This window comes from Oryza sativa, chromosome 10, assembly GCF_034140825.1.
Source record: "Oryza sativa Japonica Group chromosome 10, ASM3414082v1".
Taxonomy (NCBI): domain Eukaryota; kingdom Viridiplantae; phylum Streptophyta; class Magnoliopsida; order Poales; family Poaceae; genus Oryza; species Oryza sativa.
The window spans coordinates 10,991,898-11,006,077 of NC_089044.1; the positions used below are offsets into that span (position 1 = coordinate 10,991,898).

Genomic DNA, 14,180 nt, shown 5'->3' on the forward strand with positions numbered 1-14,180 from the left:
TCGCCAGATCCGCCGCCACCGCTGCTTCCCCCCGCCGCCCGAAGAAGGGAGGAGGAGAGGAACCGCCGCTGTTGTGGTTCCCTCCGTCAGATCCGGCGAGCCCGCGCCATCAAGAACTCCTCCTCCCCACCACCATCGAGAACTCCTCCTCACCGCCACCGCCATGGGACTCACCGTCGAGAACTCCTCCTCCCCGCCGCCGGTGGCCCCTCACCGTCGCGGCATGGGGATGGGAGGGCATCCACCGCTGCCGGTGGTACGTCGATCATGCGAGAAGAGGGAGGGAGGAGAAGGAAGAAACCGGCGGCCAAATCCGGCGCCACCGCCATGGGGCTCCGCCGCGGGGGAGAGGCCGGAGGTGGAGGCGGCGTTGAGGGGAGAGGAGCGGCAGCTTTGAGAGAAAGCGGAGGCGACGAGACTGAGGAACACGAACGGCTAGAGAGGATGACGATAAGGTAGAGAAAATAAATGAGAGAGAAAAGATTGGAGGGGCTGACAGTGGGCCCATATAGAGATTAGGGGTATCTATCTATTTCTTTTTTTATTAGAAGGTCTAAAATAGATAATTTTATAATAACAAATATAATAAGAACTAACACATAAATAATTAGGGGCTGAAACACAACATACACTTAGCAGTGGTCTCCTTTGTAGACATCGTGGTTTTTGTGTGGCCTTATCCTATGTGGCAACTTGAGACCATAAGTGCTTGTGGCCACCATTGTACATGTCCTAACGCGGCCTCCCAAGGCTGATCGGCTACGGGTGTGGTTGGTGTTGATGTGCGGGAATGGGGGAGAGACCCGTCGCTGCCTCTGATGCCACCGGATGCCGTGGCAGGCCTTGCCTGCCACCAAGAGGTCTGGAGGGAGAGGGATGGATCAGCTGCCCTAGGAGATGTGTGAGGGAGGGAGTAGGTGTGATGGAGATGGACTAGCTGAGAGAGAGAGAGAGAGAGAGCTGAGGGACTTAGCCTCGTTGGTTTGTCACTGTGCTAGATTTAGCCTCGCTGATTTAGATTGCGAAAATGAATTTTCATATGTGGGGTCGAAAGAGGTCCAGTGGGCTTGGCAGTCACCACCCATGATGACGGACTGATAGGGTGGCGTGCCGTATGTTGGGATGGTAATGGGCTTAACATCTTGACCTACAAAATATGATGGTTGGGCCAAAAAGGGTTGTGCTGAAATTTAATAATTTTCTTGTGCTCAAAATATTTAAGAGTTGAGGTGGGTTGTGAAAGAGTAGTGAGCCTTGACCCATTACCACCCCTAGCCCTATGTCGGTACATTCGCGCAACCATAAGGGAGGAAAGGGCCATAAAATGGAATAAGTTCACTTTGACTCCCTTAACTTGTGGTCGAATTTGATTTGTATCCGTGAACCGCAATACAGGATATCTTGACCCCTTAATAATTATTAAAACATATACAATTTGACTCCCGCGACGGTTTTGGAGGGTGGTTTCGCTGACGTGGTGCCTATGAGATGGTGTTGACCTTGTCTTCATCCCATTGACGCTTAGATGGTATTAGAATTAAAAACATATATGTAGGAGTGGGACCCATTTTTCATTGACAAAAACAAAATTATGGGACCCACTGACATGTGGGGGCCTACATATCATCCCCTCGCTCTCTCCTTCCCTTCTTCCTCCTCCCTCTCTCTTTCCCTTCTCTCCCTCCCCTTTCTCTTCCCCTTTGGCTGGCGGCAAGCAGCGAGGGCCGGAGCGGCAGCAGCTCGCCCCGCTGCCACTCCCCACCGCCAATTTGAGGATGACTCCGGTGAGATAACTATAGGTACGAACCTTCTCTAGGCGGGCCGTGGCTCTATCCATCTACTCTTCTCCAACAAGAGGACCGTCGTGATACAACGGTGGGAGGGGCGACCCCTTCCGCCACTCGTAGGGCTTGTCCGATCCATGGCGTACGTGGATGTGAAGATGCGGTGGAAGAAGGACGCGTCATTCAATGTCATCCTAGTGCTGTCCCAGGCGCGGGACCTCTGGTCGCTCGTGTTCCTCGCCAGCCTCCTCTCGCCGTAGCTGACCCCCGCCTCCACGGTCTCCAAGCTCCGCCGCTCAGTCAAGACTCCCGACAGTCGCGCCATCTCCTTCCTGTGGTGGTTCCCTGCCACCTTTGTGGAGTCCGTCGGGCCAGTGCACTACCACCCTGGTTCCGCCTCTCGAGCTCCGCCGCGCGCATCCTGCAGGAGGAGCATGAGATCTTTGCTGTGCAACGTGCGGACATCATCTCCAGCCTCCTCCTTATGACCCTGTGCTGCCGTGTTCTTCTGCTTGCGCTGCGACGCCCCACTCCTGGCTGAAGGGGAATAGGGAGAGAGTGAGATAAGGGAGAGAGGGAGAAGGATTGAAGAGAAAGAGGAGGACATGTGGGGCCTACATGTTAGTGGGTCCCACGATATTTTTTTGTGCATGATAAATGGTTCCCACGTATACTTTTTTAATTCTACTGCCACAAGCACCACATCAACAGTCACGTGGGACAAGGATCAGGTCAACACTACCACATAGGCACCGCGTCAGCGAAACCGTCCTTCAAAACCATCGAGTCAAATTACACTGGTTTTAATAATCGAGGGGTCAAGATATATGGTATTGTGGTTAACGGATACGAATCAGATTCAATCACTAGTTAAGGGAATGGAAATGAACTTATTCCCTAGAAAATTGATGGAAAGAGCGTGGGAATAAGTTCATTTTAGGTTCCTCATCTTTACGCGGAGTTTGGATTTCGTCCTTAACTGCAATACCAGATATAACACGTCCCTCAACCAATAAAACCGGTGTACTCGAGATTCCACACTGTACAGTATCTCGGTTTTAGCTGGTGTGGTGAGTGGGACCCACATATAAGGGCTATTTCTTCTTCCTCCGACCTCTCCCCTCTCTATATCTCATATTCTCTTTTCTCTCCATCACCGACTCTGCTCACGCTCCTCGTCGGCGCCGAGCGGCCGCGGCCTCGCCGGAGGCTGAGGAGGCCGTCCTCTGTGCGGCAAGGAAACCAGCAGTGGAGAGGAGGCACGCGCGCGCGAGGCTGACGGTCCCGACGCGGCGGCGTCCTCGTTCGGGAAGGCGGGAGCGGCGGGATGGAGCTTCGATGATGACGGCCGGCCTAAGGTGACTGACAAGGTGACAACCAGGTGGAGGGGATTGGATGGAGAGCGCCCGACGGCGGATCAAATTGGGCATTTCCGTCTTGCTCGAAATTGGCCGCGGCCGCGGAGGTGAAACGGAGTTTACCGAGCTCCCAGAATGTGGTGACAAAGGGACTCGGTGGGAGGAGAACCGACTTTGGCGAGAGATCGATGATGCGCGATTGCGGCTCCGTTCTGGCCGCGGGGAGCTCCGCTTCGCTCCCCACAACCGACAATGGTGATCCCGGATCTTGTCTCCCCACACCAATCAAATTTCTGCTTGCAAAATGTATTCTAGCCTAGGTCGTTGAATCTTGGGGAGAACGGTGCATCATCTGGATCGACATTGATCAGAGTAAAATGTTGGTGGCATCATCTCTGATTGATATGTTTGGTTTTCTTTTTCTTTGGAATTTATTTCTCTGTCTGGCTAGGTAGATAGCTAGAAATTTCATGGAGTGGGCGATGGAGACGCTGCAGCATGGCTGCTGCCGAGATTGCATTCCCAGTCTTTTGGGCTTTGGCTCCTGCTGTGGTGGTGGCAGCGACTGATCAGTCAGAAGAGCAAGGTAGGACGGCGGTGATGCAAAGCCGCGGCTTCGTGGAAAAAGGAAGATGAGCGAGTGAAGAAGGGGGAGCGGATGCTGGGTGACGATGGGGCGGTCCGAGGCGGAGGAAGGGACTCGCGCCCATCGGCGAGGCCGCGGTCGCGCGTTACCGAAGAGGAGAAGCTTGAGCAGAGTCGGTGATGGAGACAGAAGAATAGGAGGTTGAGAGAGAGAGGTGAGTGGTTGGAGGGAGAGGAAATAACCCTCACATGTGGGTCTCAGACCCTGTTTAAATGGGATAAAACTTTTTAGTCCTATCACATTGGATGTTTGGACATTAATTATAAATATTAAACGTAGACTATTGATAAAAGCCATTTATAACCTTGGACTAATTCGCGAGACAAATCTATTGAGCCTAATTAATTCATGATTAGCCTATGTGATGCTACAGTAAACATGCGCTAATTATGGATTAATTAGGCTTAAAAAAATTGTCACACGAATTAGCTCTTATTTATGTAATTAGTTTTATAAGTAGTTTATGTTTAATACTCCAAATTCATCCGATATGAAAAGGACTAAAGTTTAGTCCCTGGATCCAAACACCCCCTCACTCGTCACATCATCCAAAACCAGACACTATACTACCTAGAATCTTGGGTATACTGGTTTTACAAGTTGAGAGACGTGTGATGTATATCTGGTATTGTGGTTCTCTGAGGACGTAATTTAAACTACGTGTGAGCATAAGGGACTTAAACTGAACTTATTCCAAGAGCGTGCAACAGATAACCGGGCCTTATGGCTTATAATCTTGGGCACACTGGTTTTACAAGTTGAGATACGTATGATGTATATCTGGTATTGTGGTTTTTTGAGGATGTAACTTAAACTAGGTGTGAGCATGAGGGACTTAAACTGAACTTATTCCAAGAGCGTGCAACAAATAACCGGGCCTTATGGCTTATAGGCCTTGTGGCCATTACCGGTTACTGGCTGAGAGACGGGCTTTTGTCTAGCTGAATAAGTCTGACCTGTTACGCCAGCCTGACCGTCGGTCCAATCGATTCAACCGCTACTCAAAGAAGCGTTATAAACTACTTTTTTCCGTTTTACAGTAGAAAACTTTCTAGCATTGTCTAGATCCATAAAAGATAGGGACTATATATACATCATGTGATAGATTTTTTAGCCTCCTATCATGCAGATTTCTTACCCTTTAGATGAACATCTAACGGATGACATTAATATATACAAACAAAATACAAAACAACAAACGGGCCACGTGGACAATCTAAAGCTCACGTGGGTTTAAATGGGCTCAAGTAGTTTTCAGACTTACATCGTAAATATACTAAAATTACATATATAATTTTCAGACTTACATCGTAAATATACTAAAATTACATATGTAATTATAGTGTAAATACGATGTAATTCAGACAAACCCTCTCTCCGGCGCGGATTTCAAAATTTCAACAGTAAAAGTGGGCCCTACATAAACTCTCATGGACACAACATACAGTGGGTCCCACAAAGAGAAAAAAAGGTCCAACATAACCGTGAAAGCCCAAGGCCCACAACTAAAAATACTAAAAAACCCACAAAGAAAATAGAAAAAAAAAGAGTGCACGAATCTCAAACATATCAGAGGGCCAATAAAACGCATGATACAGCCCATAAAATTCATGCGACAGACAGATAGCCATTCCGTAAAAGATATTAATGAATCTAGACGCATATATAAAACACATACATTGATCAATGAATAAATCTAGGTAAAACCAAAAGTTCTTACGATATGAAACGGAGGGAGTAATGGTTATTGTTTAGAATTTTTTTGGCCCACAGGAGTTCACCTCTGTCAATTCATATGTGAAGAGAATTTAAGCTAGAGGGGCCAATGCCGAGTCCTAAATTTCAACTCCAAACTACAACTTCCAAACTATTACTTCCTTATTTGTTTTTGTTAATGTAACTTTCCAAACTGCTAAACAATATGATATGTGCAAATATTTTCTACATAGAAGTTTTCTTAAAAAATCAAATAAATCTTTTAATTTAATAATAGTTAATACTTAATTAATTATATACTAGCCGTCCATTTTACATAATACTAATATACTACTTCAATAAAACGGGCCACACGTTTTACATGTTGCTAATATGCTACTCCAATACGGAGGTTTGAAATAGGCCCTAATTAGTACTAGGCTGTAGGCTGTGTGCCTGTGTGCAGGCATGATGTGAACAGCAATATCACCGTGGAACAGCTTGCAACCAGTTCACCTCATCCAATCAGGGAGCACTGTATAAAAAAACAGCAGTTCCAAAAACAATTCAAACAAATGAGAAAAAGGGTGAGGGAAGGAGTGTTATTAGCTGATGATTCACGCATCAGTCAACACCAATTCCTTGAGCCGACAATCGTGCATAATCGTCGCCCACGATCGCCGATAGAAGGTTTTGATTTTAGCGGAGTTTAGTTCTAAATTTTTTTTTCAAACTTTTAACTTTTTTATCACATCTAAACTTTTCTACACATATAAACTTCCTACTTTTCTATTAAATCGTTTCAATTTCAACCAAACTTATAATTTTAACGTGAATTAAACACACTCAGCTATATAGTAAGGAGCGTAGGACTCTGGTTTTGATTCTCATGGAGATAGCAGTGCAGTTACTACACTTGCTAGGCGTCGGTTGCTAGCTAGGCCCAAGCCCTTAGAAGCATACATGATCCACGATGCCACTATTTTAGCACGAGAAATGCTAATCATGACAAGGAACCTGAGGCTCAACTTGGCTCCGTGTTCTTCATGGGGCAACGAGAGAGACCGACGTGGAGTTGAATCTTTGACCTGGTTGGCTCAAGCCGAATGACACCTAAGCGTACTGTGAAAGTTCTTACAGAAGCTACAGAGAAAATCTCCAGCTTTTCTTTTTCAGTAGAGCCTGCCTCGAGAGAGACTGCCCCGATTCCCGGATAGGGCCTGCAGTGATATGGCCGAATCTGACCACAACAAATTCTTCATTCCTTCCCTGCTCCCATCCGTGTCTCAAAGTGTCTCATAGAAGACTAATTTTTGGTTCTTTGGATGCGTCAATGCAAAGCAAAATATACTAAGAGAAGGAGACAATGAGCGACTCAACTGAACTTTTCTGCAGAAAGATATGATCCACGTACGCGATGCATGCCCAGTAATCATATATGCTTCGGTTTTCTTTACCTCTACGCAAAGATGTCGCTTGCAGATAAAAAGGTAGAGAGAAATGAGGGTGATCTAGGCCGGCAGAAGATTACGATGATGATGATGACGAGGCTTTGCTGGGAGCTATTTTTATCATTGATTTCTTTTGAGTTTTGTTGTCCTTCCCTGGTCGTCTCTCTTTATTCCCAGTGAGAAAAATCAGTGTGATACTTTCCTTGCCCTTCTCATCTTTCTTCGTTCTACAAAGAATTCATCAGGTGAAGTTGGATGCATAATTTTGACACAAATTTAACAATATTGTGAGTATTTTCCTTTAAGCAAAATGGGTTGTCCATAGAGCAACTTATGAGTGGGTGGTGCAATTTAATCGCGCAACTTGAGAAGCTATAGACCGATTCCTTCTTACTGTTTTATCAGACGGCCAAAATATAATTTGATTTTAGACCAGAAACGATAGGGAATAGCCCTAAAAAAATTAATCAGCATGGCCTGAAACATCCTGGATGTAGAGGCTGGGTTGATTTCCATTATCGAAAAAATTAAACAAAATTACTCAGCAAGAACTTATTTATTTTGTACAAAAAAGAATTCGAACCATCCATAATTATACAAAAGGATTTCACCTATAATTCTTCTCACCAAAATTACATGTGTGCTTCATCTGTCCTGGCAAAGTATTCTTCTATCAAAGATTGCTGTGGTTCTGTTCATTCCAAAAATGCAGAGTGCCTCCCTTTCTGAAGTCTGACCTCTTCCTACATAGACGGGCTATCTCCGTCAGAGCTACTCTCTCTTCCTCCTTTCTGCCCTTGCATGTTCAGGATCGGCAATGCATTTGCTGCTGATATACGGAAGGACCTCGCTGACCCAACAAATGTCCTGTCCTGCTGGCTGACTTCCCTGCAAACATGATCCAGCATTGAGAGGAAGTCCCTAACCACCATGAATATCCTCAGAGGGTGTGCCTCCTCCTTCACCGCGTTACCGTGGAAGTACTCAGTGATCTCCTTCACTCTTCCGAGTGCCGCCTTCTCGTCGTGCCTCACTTGCTCGATCTCCTGCTCAGCTTCCTTGAGAAATTCACGCATCGTCGCGAAGAAATTCACCCCTTGGCTGCATTGCTTCTCGAGCTGGAGGACTGACTTGATCTTTCCAAGACCGGCTTCAAGCTTAGATACGTAGCCGTGTAGCACGTCGAAGTCCATGGTTGCTGCTCTCTTGACATTTCCTAGCTCGGTGCTCAACCCAGACACAACTTTTAGGCCCTGTCGACGCAGCTGTTCAACTTTCGCGATGTTTGTGATGTGGTTTTCTGGAGCCTTTTCAGATTTTGCGTCCTCTGACCGGACGATTTCTTGGACGACAAAGTGCAGCAGTGTGGTTTTACCGTCGGCGCCTTTGACATCTGCAAGCTTGAGGAGGGTGTCAAGCTTGAAAGCTTTGGCTTCACCTCGGTTTGTGCCAACATTCATTCTGTTCCCTGTCCTCAGCACTGCTTCAAGGAGTTTTAAGAACAATCTACTGCCTTTTAAATCATCACAAGCTGCCTGAAAAGCAAGTAGAAGTGTTAAGCTACTAAAAAGAGCCAGTGAGAGACTTTAAGGACTTCATAATAATTTCTGTATATGGTAAAAGTTAGTACGCTTGAAAAGCAAGCAAACAAACTAAAATGGTGTTAACACACAATAGTTATCACGCATGTTCCTGGCCAAGGATTGACCAACCATCTGCAATATAAATCTCCAAACTTCCTAATATCTTGTGAAAATACATTGCTACCCAAGGGTTCCCAGACCCCATTTTTGTCGAGTGCATGAATATATTGTCAAGTTCCTTAATTATTGCAGTATATGTGATTTAATAAGCACCAAAAAAAAAATTTAGTGCCAAAATTTTCCATGATATAAAGAATTTAGAAAGATTCGTAAATCATGAACAAAAACTCTGAAAGAACTTTATATTATGTTAAGTAGTGTACCACATACTAATTTCGGATTGAAATTTTAAATGTTTGTGTAACTCAAATGTGCACTAGAGTCCATAAATTTTTCAAAACTAACACAGCTTGATGATATATAAATTCAGGTAGTGTAATATATTAGAATTTTTTACCATGGTGCAGTCCAAATTCAAGCATCTACTCCATATATGTTTTATGGAGTATTAGTTTTATGCAGTAAATGATGGCATATAACAATATATGTTAATGCAGTAACCCATGATAGAGACAAATACAACGTGAACTGCAATACCTCAAGCGTTTGAAAAGATTTCCTGAGATAATTCACTTCATTCTCAAAATTTGCTCGGTATAGCATAACATCAACTCTTTTGAAGGCGAACGGTATATCAAGAACTGCTTTAAGAAAGCGCTCTGCCGAACCAAGCTTTGATAAGTCCCCAGTGAAATCTCGCAGTTTCAGTTCTTCCTCTTTGGTTGGAGCCATCTTTACTAAGGTCTCCAAAAGTTCAGCTCCCAAACATTCAGCATTACCTATTTATAGATGAACAACATATGGTTACTGGAATTAGATGCAAAGTGTTTATAGTTTTTATCCAATTCTGCATCGCTGAGAGGTGTGTATTGCTGTATTAGCATGTAGTAGTATTTTATACTCCTAGTAACCTTACTCATACTACTGCTGGTCTGCTGCCCTACCGTTCAAATGATATTTTTTTCTGAGGACAGTTCAGAATAGATCACAACAGAATCCAACAACTAGTATTACTTGCCCTTAGTAAGATATGCCTTTTTTCCTATCTAAATTATCATACTCCCTCACTCTCATGATATAAGGGATTTTGACATTTTATTTGTACTGTTTGACCATTCATCTTATTCAAAAAATTTTAGAATTATTATTTATTTTATTTGTGACTTACTTTATTATCCAAAATATTTTAAGCATAACTTTTCGTTTTTTATATTTGTACAAATTTTTTAAATAAAACAAGTGGTCAAACATTAAAAGCAAAAAGTTAAAATTCGGACGGAGAGAGTAGTAAACAGAGGCCAAACAATTATTGCTTACCATCTAAAAGCGCATCCGTAACCTCCTCGAGAGTGACATTCAGCGCGCGAAGCAGGATGGCAATGTTCTGTGCCTTCTTGGGGTCAAGAACTCTCTCCTCTTGCTTAAATTGCGGCATGCCGACTTTCTTCGGGTTGTCCATCCTAGGCGCCACGGCTGTCGAATTGTTCATGAATAGCACCTCGATCATATCCTCATCCAACCTGCAACATGTTCATATCAGCAATCAACAAATTGAAAAATGTAATGAACAGCATAAGAATTCCAGATCTTTTTTTCTGAAATTTTTATCTTAACTGGAATGAATTTGACATGAGCCGGTCCCAGACCATGTCGCGGTCGGAGCTCGTCCGGACCTTGTCCCAGTGCAGTGGCTTCAGCTTTGGCCGGGGCTCGTCGCCGGCGGCTTCACCCCGCGTTCGCACTGACATGGTGGCGGCGGTGGCGTCGTTGTCCTTTGTCACCGCCATTGCTGGCGCCCTGGGTATCACAATGCTGGGGCCCTCTGCTGGGAGCGGTCTGAGCAGCCGGCGAGCAGAGACTGGCCCAGTTGGTGGCTCCGGCGGCGGCGGCGGCGGTGGAGGCTTTGGGGTTGTGTTGTTGAATCTTGATGGTGGTGGTGGAGGCGGCGGCGGCGCGGGTGGTGGGTTGGAGGGTGGCGAGGCCATCTGTTTGTTCATTTCGGCGCCGGAGCCGGCGGAGAAGCGGGTGCGAGGAGGTGTTCGACGGGAGCGTGGCGCGGGTGGGGCAGGAGGGGGAGCAGCGGCGGCGGGCGCGGGCACGGGCGCGGCGGCCGGCGTCGTGGGGAAGAAGTCGCTGGTGAGGCTGGGGAGGCTGCGGCGGGAGGCTGTGGTGGTGCGCGGGCTGGACGCGCTCGCCTCGCTCCACGTCCCGCCGCCCTCGCCGCCGCCACCGCCACCGGAGCCAGCCGAGCGCTGCCCAGGCGTGTAGTACGCCGCGTCCTCGTCGGACGATCCTTGCGTCAGCGCGGACGCACCTCGCCGCAGCGGCGGGAGCGGCCGGAGCTCCGGGCTCGGGACGGTGTCGACGTCACGGCACATGCCACGGCGCGCGCGCTCCGGGCGCACCTTGCGGTACGGCGAGACCGCCGTCGAGCAGCCCGCCACGTCGGCGTGCGCCCCCGCGACGGAGCCAGCGCCAGCGTGCGCGTGGCCTGGCGGCTTGTGCGCCTGGGCGGCGGCCGCGGCGGGGTGGCGCGCCAGGCGGCCCGTGAGGAGGAACGCGGCCGCGAAGGCGAGCAGCGCGAGGACCGCGGCGGCGGCGGCGGAGGCGACCACGATGGCGGCCTTTGGCGTGCCGCCGCCGCCTCCCCCGCGCGCCCGCGGGTCCGGCCCGCTGCGCGACGACGACACGTCGGCGGCGACTGTGTTCGGCGGCGGCGGCGGGAGCAGCGCCGGGCCGCCGTTGTCCACGGGGGTGGCGGGCGTGGAGGGGTCGGAGGAGAAGTCCGGGGACGGTGGCGACGGCGACGCCGTGGACGGCGGCGGTGTCCACTCGATGGGGAACAGCGGCTCGTGCAGCACCCGCCGCACGTCGCCGGCGCCGCCGACAGCGGCCACCGCCGAGAGGGCGAGGAAGAGGAGGAGCGCGAGCGTGGGCGGCATTGGTGATGAGGAGAGAGAGAGGGAGAGAGTGAGTTTGGATTGTAGAGAGAGAAGTGGGAGTGGGAGTGTGAAGCTGCTGCAGAGAAGAGGAATCGAGGGAAGGAAGGAATAAGGGGGAGTGAGGAGAGGGGAAGCTCAAGTAGCCGCCATTTTTGGGTTCGGTGGAAGAGCAGCAGCGTGTCCATCACACGTGGCCTTTTTGTGAGTTATTATTATGGCTAAATTTTTGGAGGGTACTGTTCACCGCTAAATTTTACCATTTCCTCAGTTCATAGTATAAGATATTTTGGTTTTTAAATTTTACCAAAATAAATTCCCACGTACCTACCTTTTTTTTTGTATGGATTGTACTGATTTAATCTGTACGTATCAATTTTTTACTAGTTTATTCTATCTTCTACATATTTTGTGTCAATATTGTACTTTTGCTAGCTACATCCTCAATCTTTGAGAAAAAGAAATAATCATTTATTTATTATAGGATAAAAAGAGTTATATACTACATATGTTTTAAAATATAAGAGATTAAATATTTGTATGTATTTATATTCTTCAAATCTTTTATATTTTAAAACGAACTAGGAAGAAAGCCCGCGCAGATGTATGGGTAATTTATTTATTTCCTATAAAAAGAATACTAAAAGAAACCATATCTCGCCATATTCACTGTAAGAAATAGACCATTGATTTTGATATGTAGTAAATGATCAAAATGGCTATCATGTCCAACTAAAAATCACTTTATCCCAATTATATGTAAATTCACCATTCACCATAACTTATTATCATTGTTTTGAAGTATGTGTGTCTTTTTAATCGATGGAATTGCAGCTGTATAAAAAAACCCCAATACATCATTAATACCATAAAAAGTTAATATCCACATTATACCCAAGTGCCCATATTTCACAGGTCCAAATCTACATATAAATATTTAAAAATACCGCTTCTACCAATTAATAGGATAAAACAATTAAAATTATATATGAATGCTCCTCTGACGATCGGGTGAAGCCGACTATAGCTGCTAAGGATTTTTTTCAAATGCCTTGATTCATGGGTCCCGCATTGATATAGTCGTGCTCCTCAACGGTAACATAATTTTATCGGTAAGTAGCAGGCCATTTAAGCATTGTTGTCAACGGTAACATCTCACTCGGACCACCTTAACCGAAAAATGCATACTCCTATATAATTACTACAATGTAGCCAGTTGAGATCCATACTTGGCATCCTTTATGGAATGAGTGAAAAGAAGATGGAGGTGATAAAAAAAGTTTTTTTTTGTGTCTTGAGTTGATTTATTGTATAGAGTAGACAAAATTTGTTTAAGGTGTTAATCAATAGTACTAAATTTTAGTAGTATAGATATTTTTTTTTTAAAAAAATAGCAGGGTTGATCCTTCGACTATCTAATAGCTTTAGTGACACAGTTATCCTTTGCTAACTTACAAGTTAGTATAAGTTTTGATTTTTTTTTCTTGTATTATACATCTAATTCACCTATGCATGTACATGGGAGTTAATATGCGTTGGAATTTGAGCTAATTTGTTAAAACTATTTGGATGAGGGTGACATAAAAATAGATATAATATAGTTATATGTATGTTTTTTTCTAGTGAATAGTAGTCTCTCGTACATACGTTTGTTTTTTCATTTTTCTGAATGAATATTTTTCTAATATAGGGATATGGTGCATGCATGTGTATTCATAGTGTGCATTTGCACATACATATATATATATATATATATATATATATATATATATATATATATATATATATATATATATATATATATATATATATATATATATATATATATATATATATATATATATATATATATATATATATATATATATATATATATATATATATATATATATATAGGACACTCATATGGGGCACCATGGTGCCCGGGCACCATGGTTTCAAATGCACAAAATTACTCAAATTTTTCAAAATTTTTAAATTGTGAGTATATACCTAGTTATAAGAATTCGATTCATACATATATCTATCAACAAAACAACTCAAATTTAACTTTATTTCACAATTCATGATTACATACCTAACTAATTATATGTATAGATGCTATATACCTAGAATCAAAATCTAACAAAAACAAGTTCAAATTCAGTTTAAACTTGCTTTGAACTAGTTAGTAAAGTAGTTAATGTTAATACCTAAATAATTGAAAAAGTTTCATACTCATTTGAATTGGTTATATACTCAATTTCAACAATGGTGCCCGGGCACCATGGAGCACCAAACAAATTTACTATATATATATATATATATATATATATATATATATATATATATATATATATATATATATATATATATATATATATATATATATATATATATATATATATATATATATATATATATATATATATATATATATATATATATATATATATATATATATATATATATATATATATATATATATATATATATATATATATATATATATATATATGAGCTCATATGATTGACTTTTACATTGCTAGTAAAAAATACTTTCAAAAAAAATTGACGGGATGAGAGTGAAGCAATGTTTTTATAGGCAATGGCTTGTTTTACCAC

General features: G+C 44.2%; 1 protein-coding gene across 1 annotated transcript; it reads right to left on the reverse strand.

Moving 5' to 3' along the window:
* Positions 1-7,471: 7,471 nt before the first annotated feature.
* On the reverse strand, positions 7,472-11,689 carry LOC4348378 (formin-like protein 4). The gene is made up of 4 exons (XM_026020619.2): positions 10,252-11,689; positions 9,955-10,157; positions 9,175-9,416; positions 7,472-8,469 (listed from the first exon to the last, which is right to left on the reverse strand). The coding sequence occupies exons 1-4, from the start codon at positions 11,577-11,579 to the stop codon at positions 7,678-7,680; spliced, it is 2,565 nt and encodes an 854-aa protein (XP_025876404.2). The 5' UTR covers positions 11,580-11,689; the 3' UTR covers positions 7,472-7,677.
* Between the last annotated feature and the right edge of the window lie 2,491 nt (positions 11,690-14,180).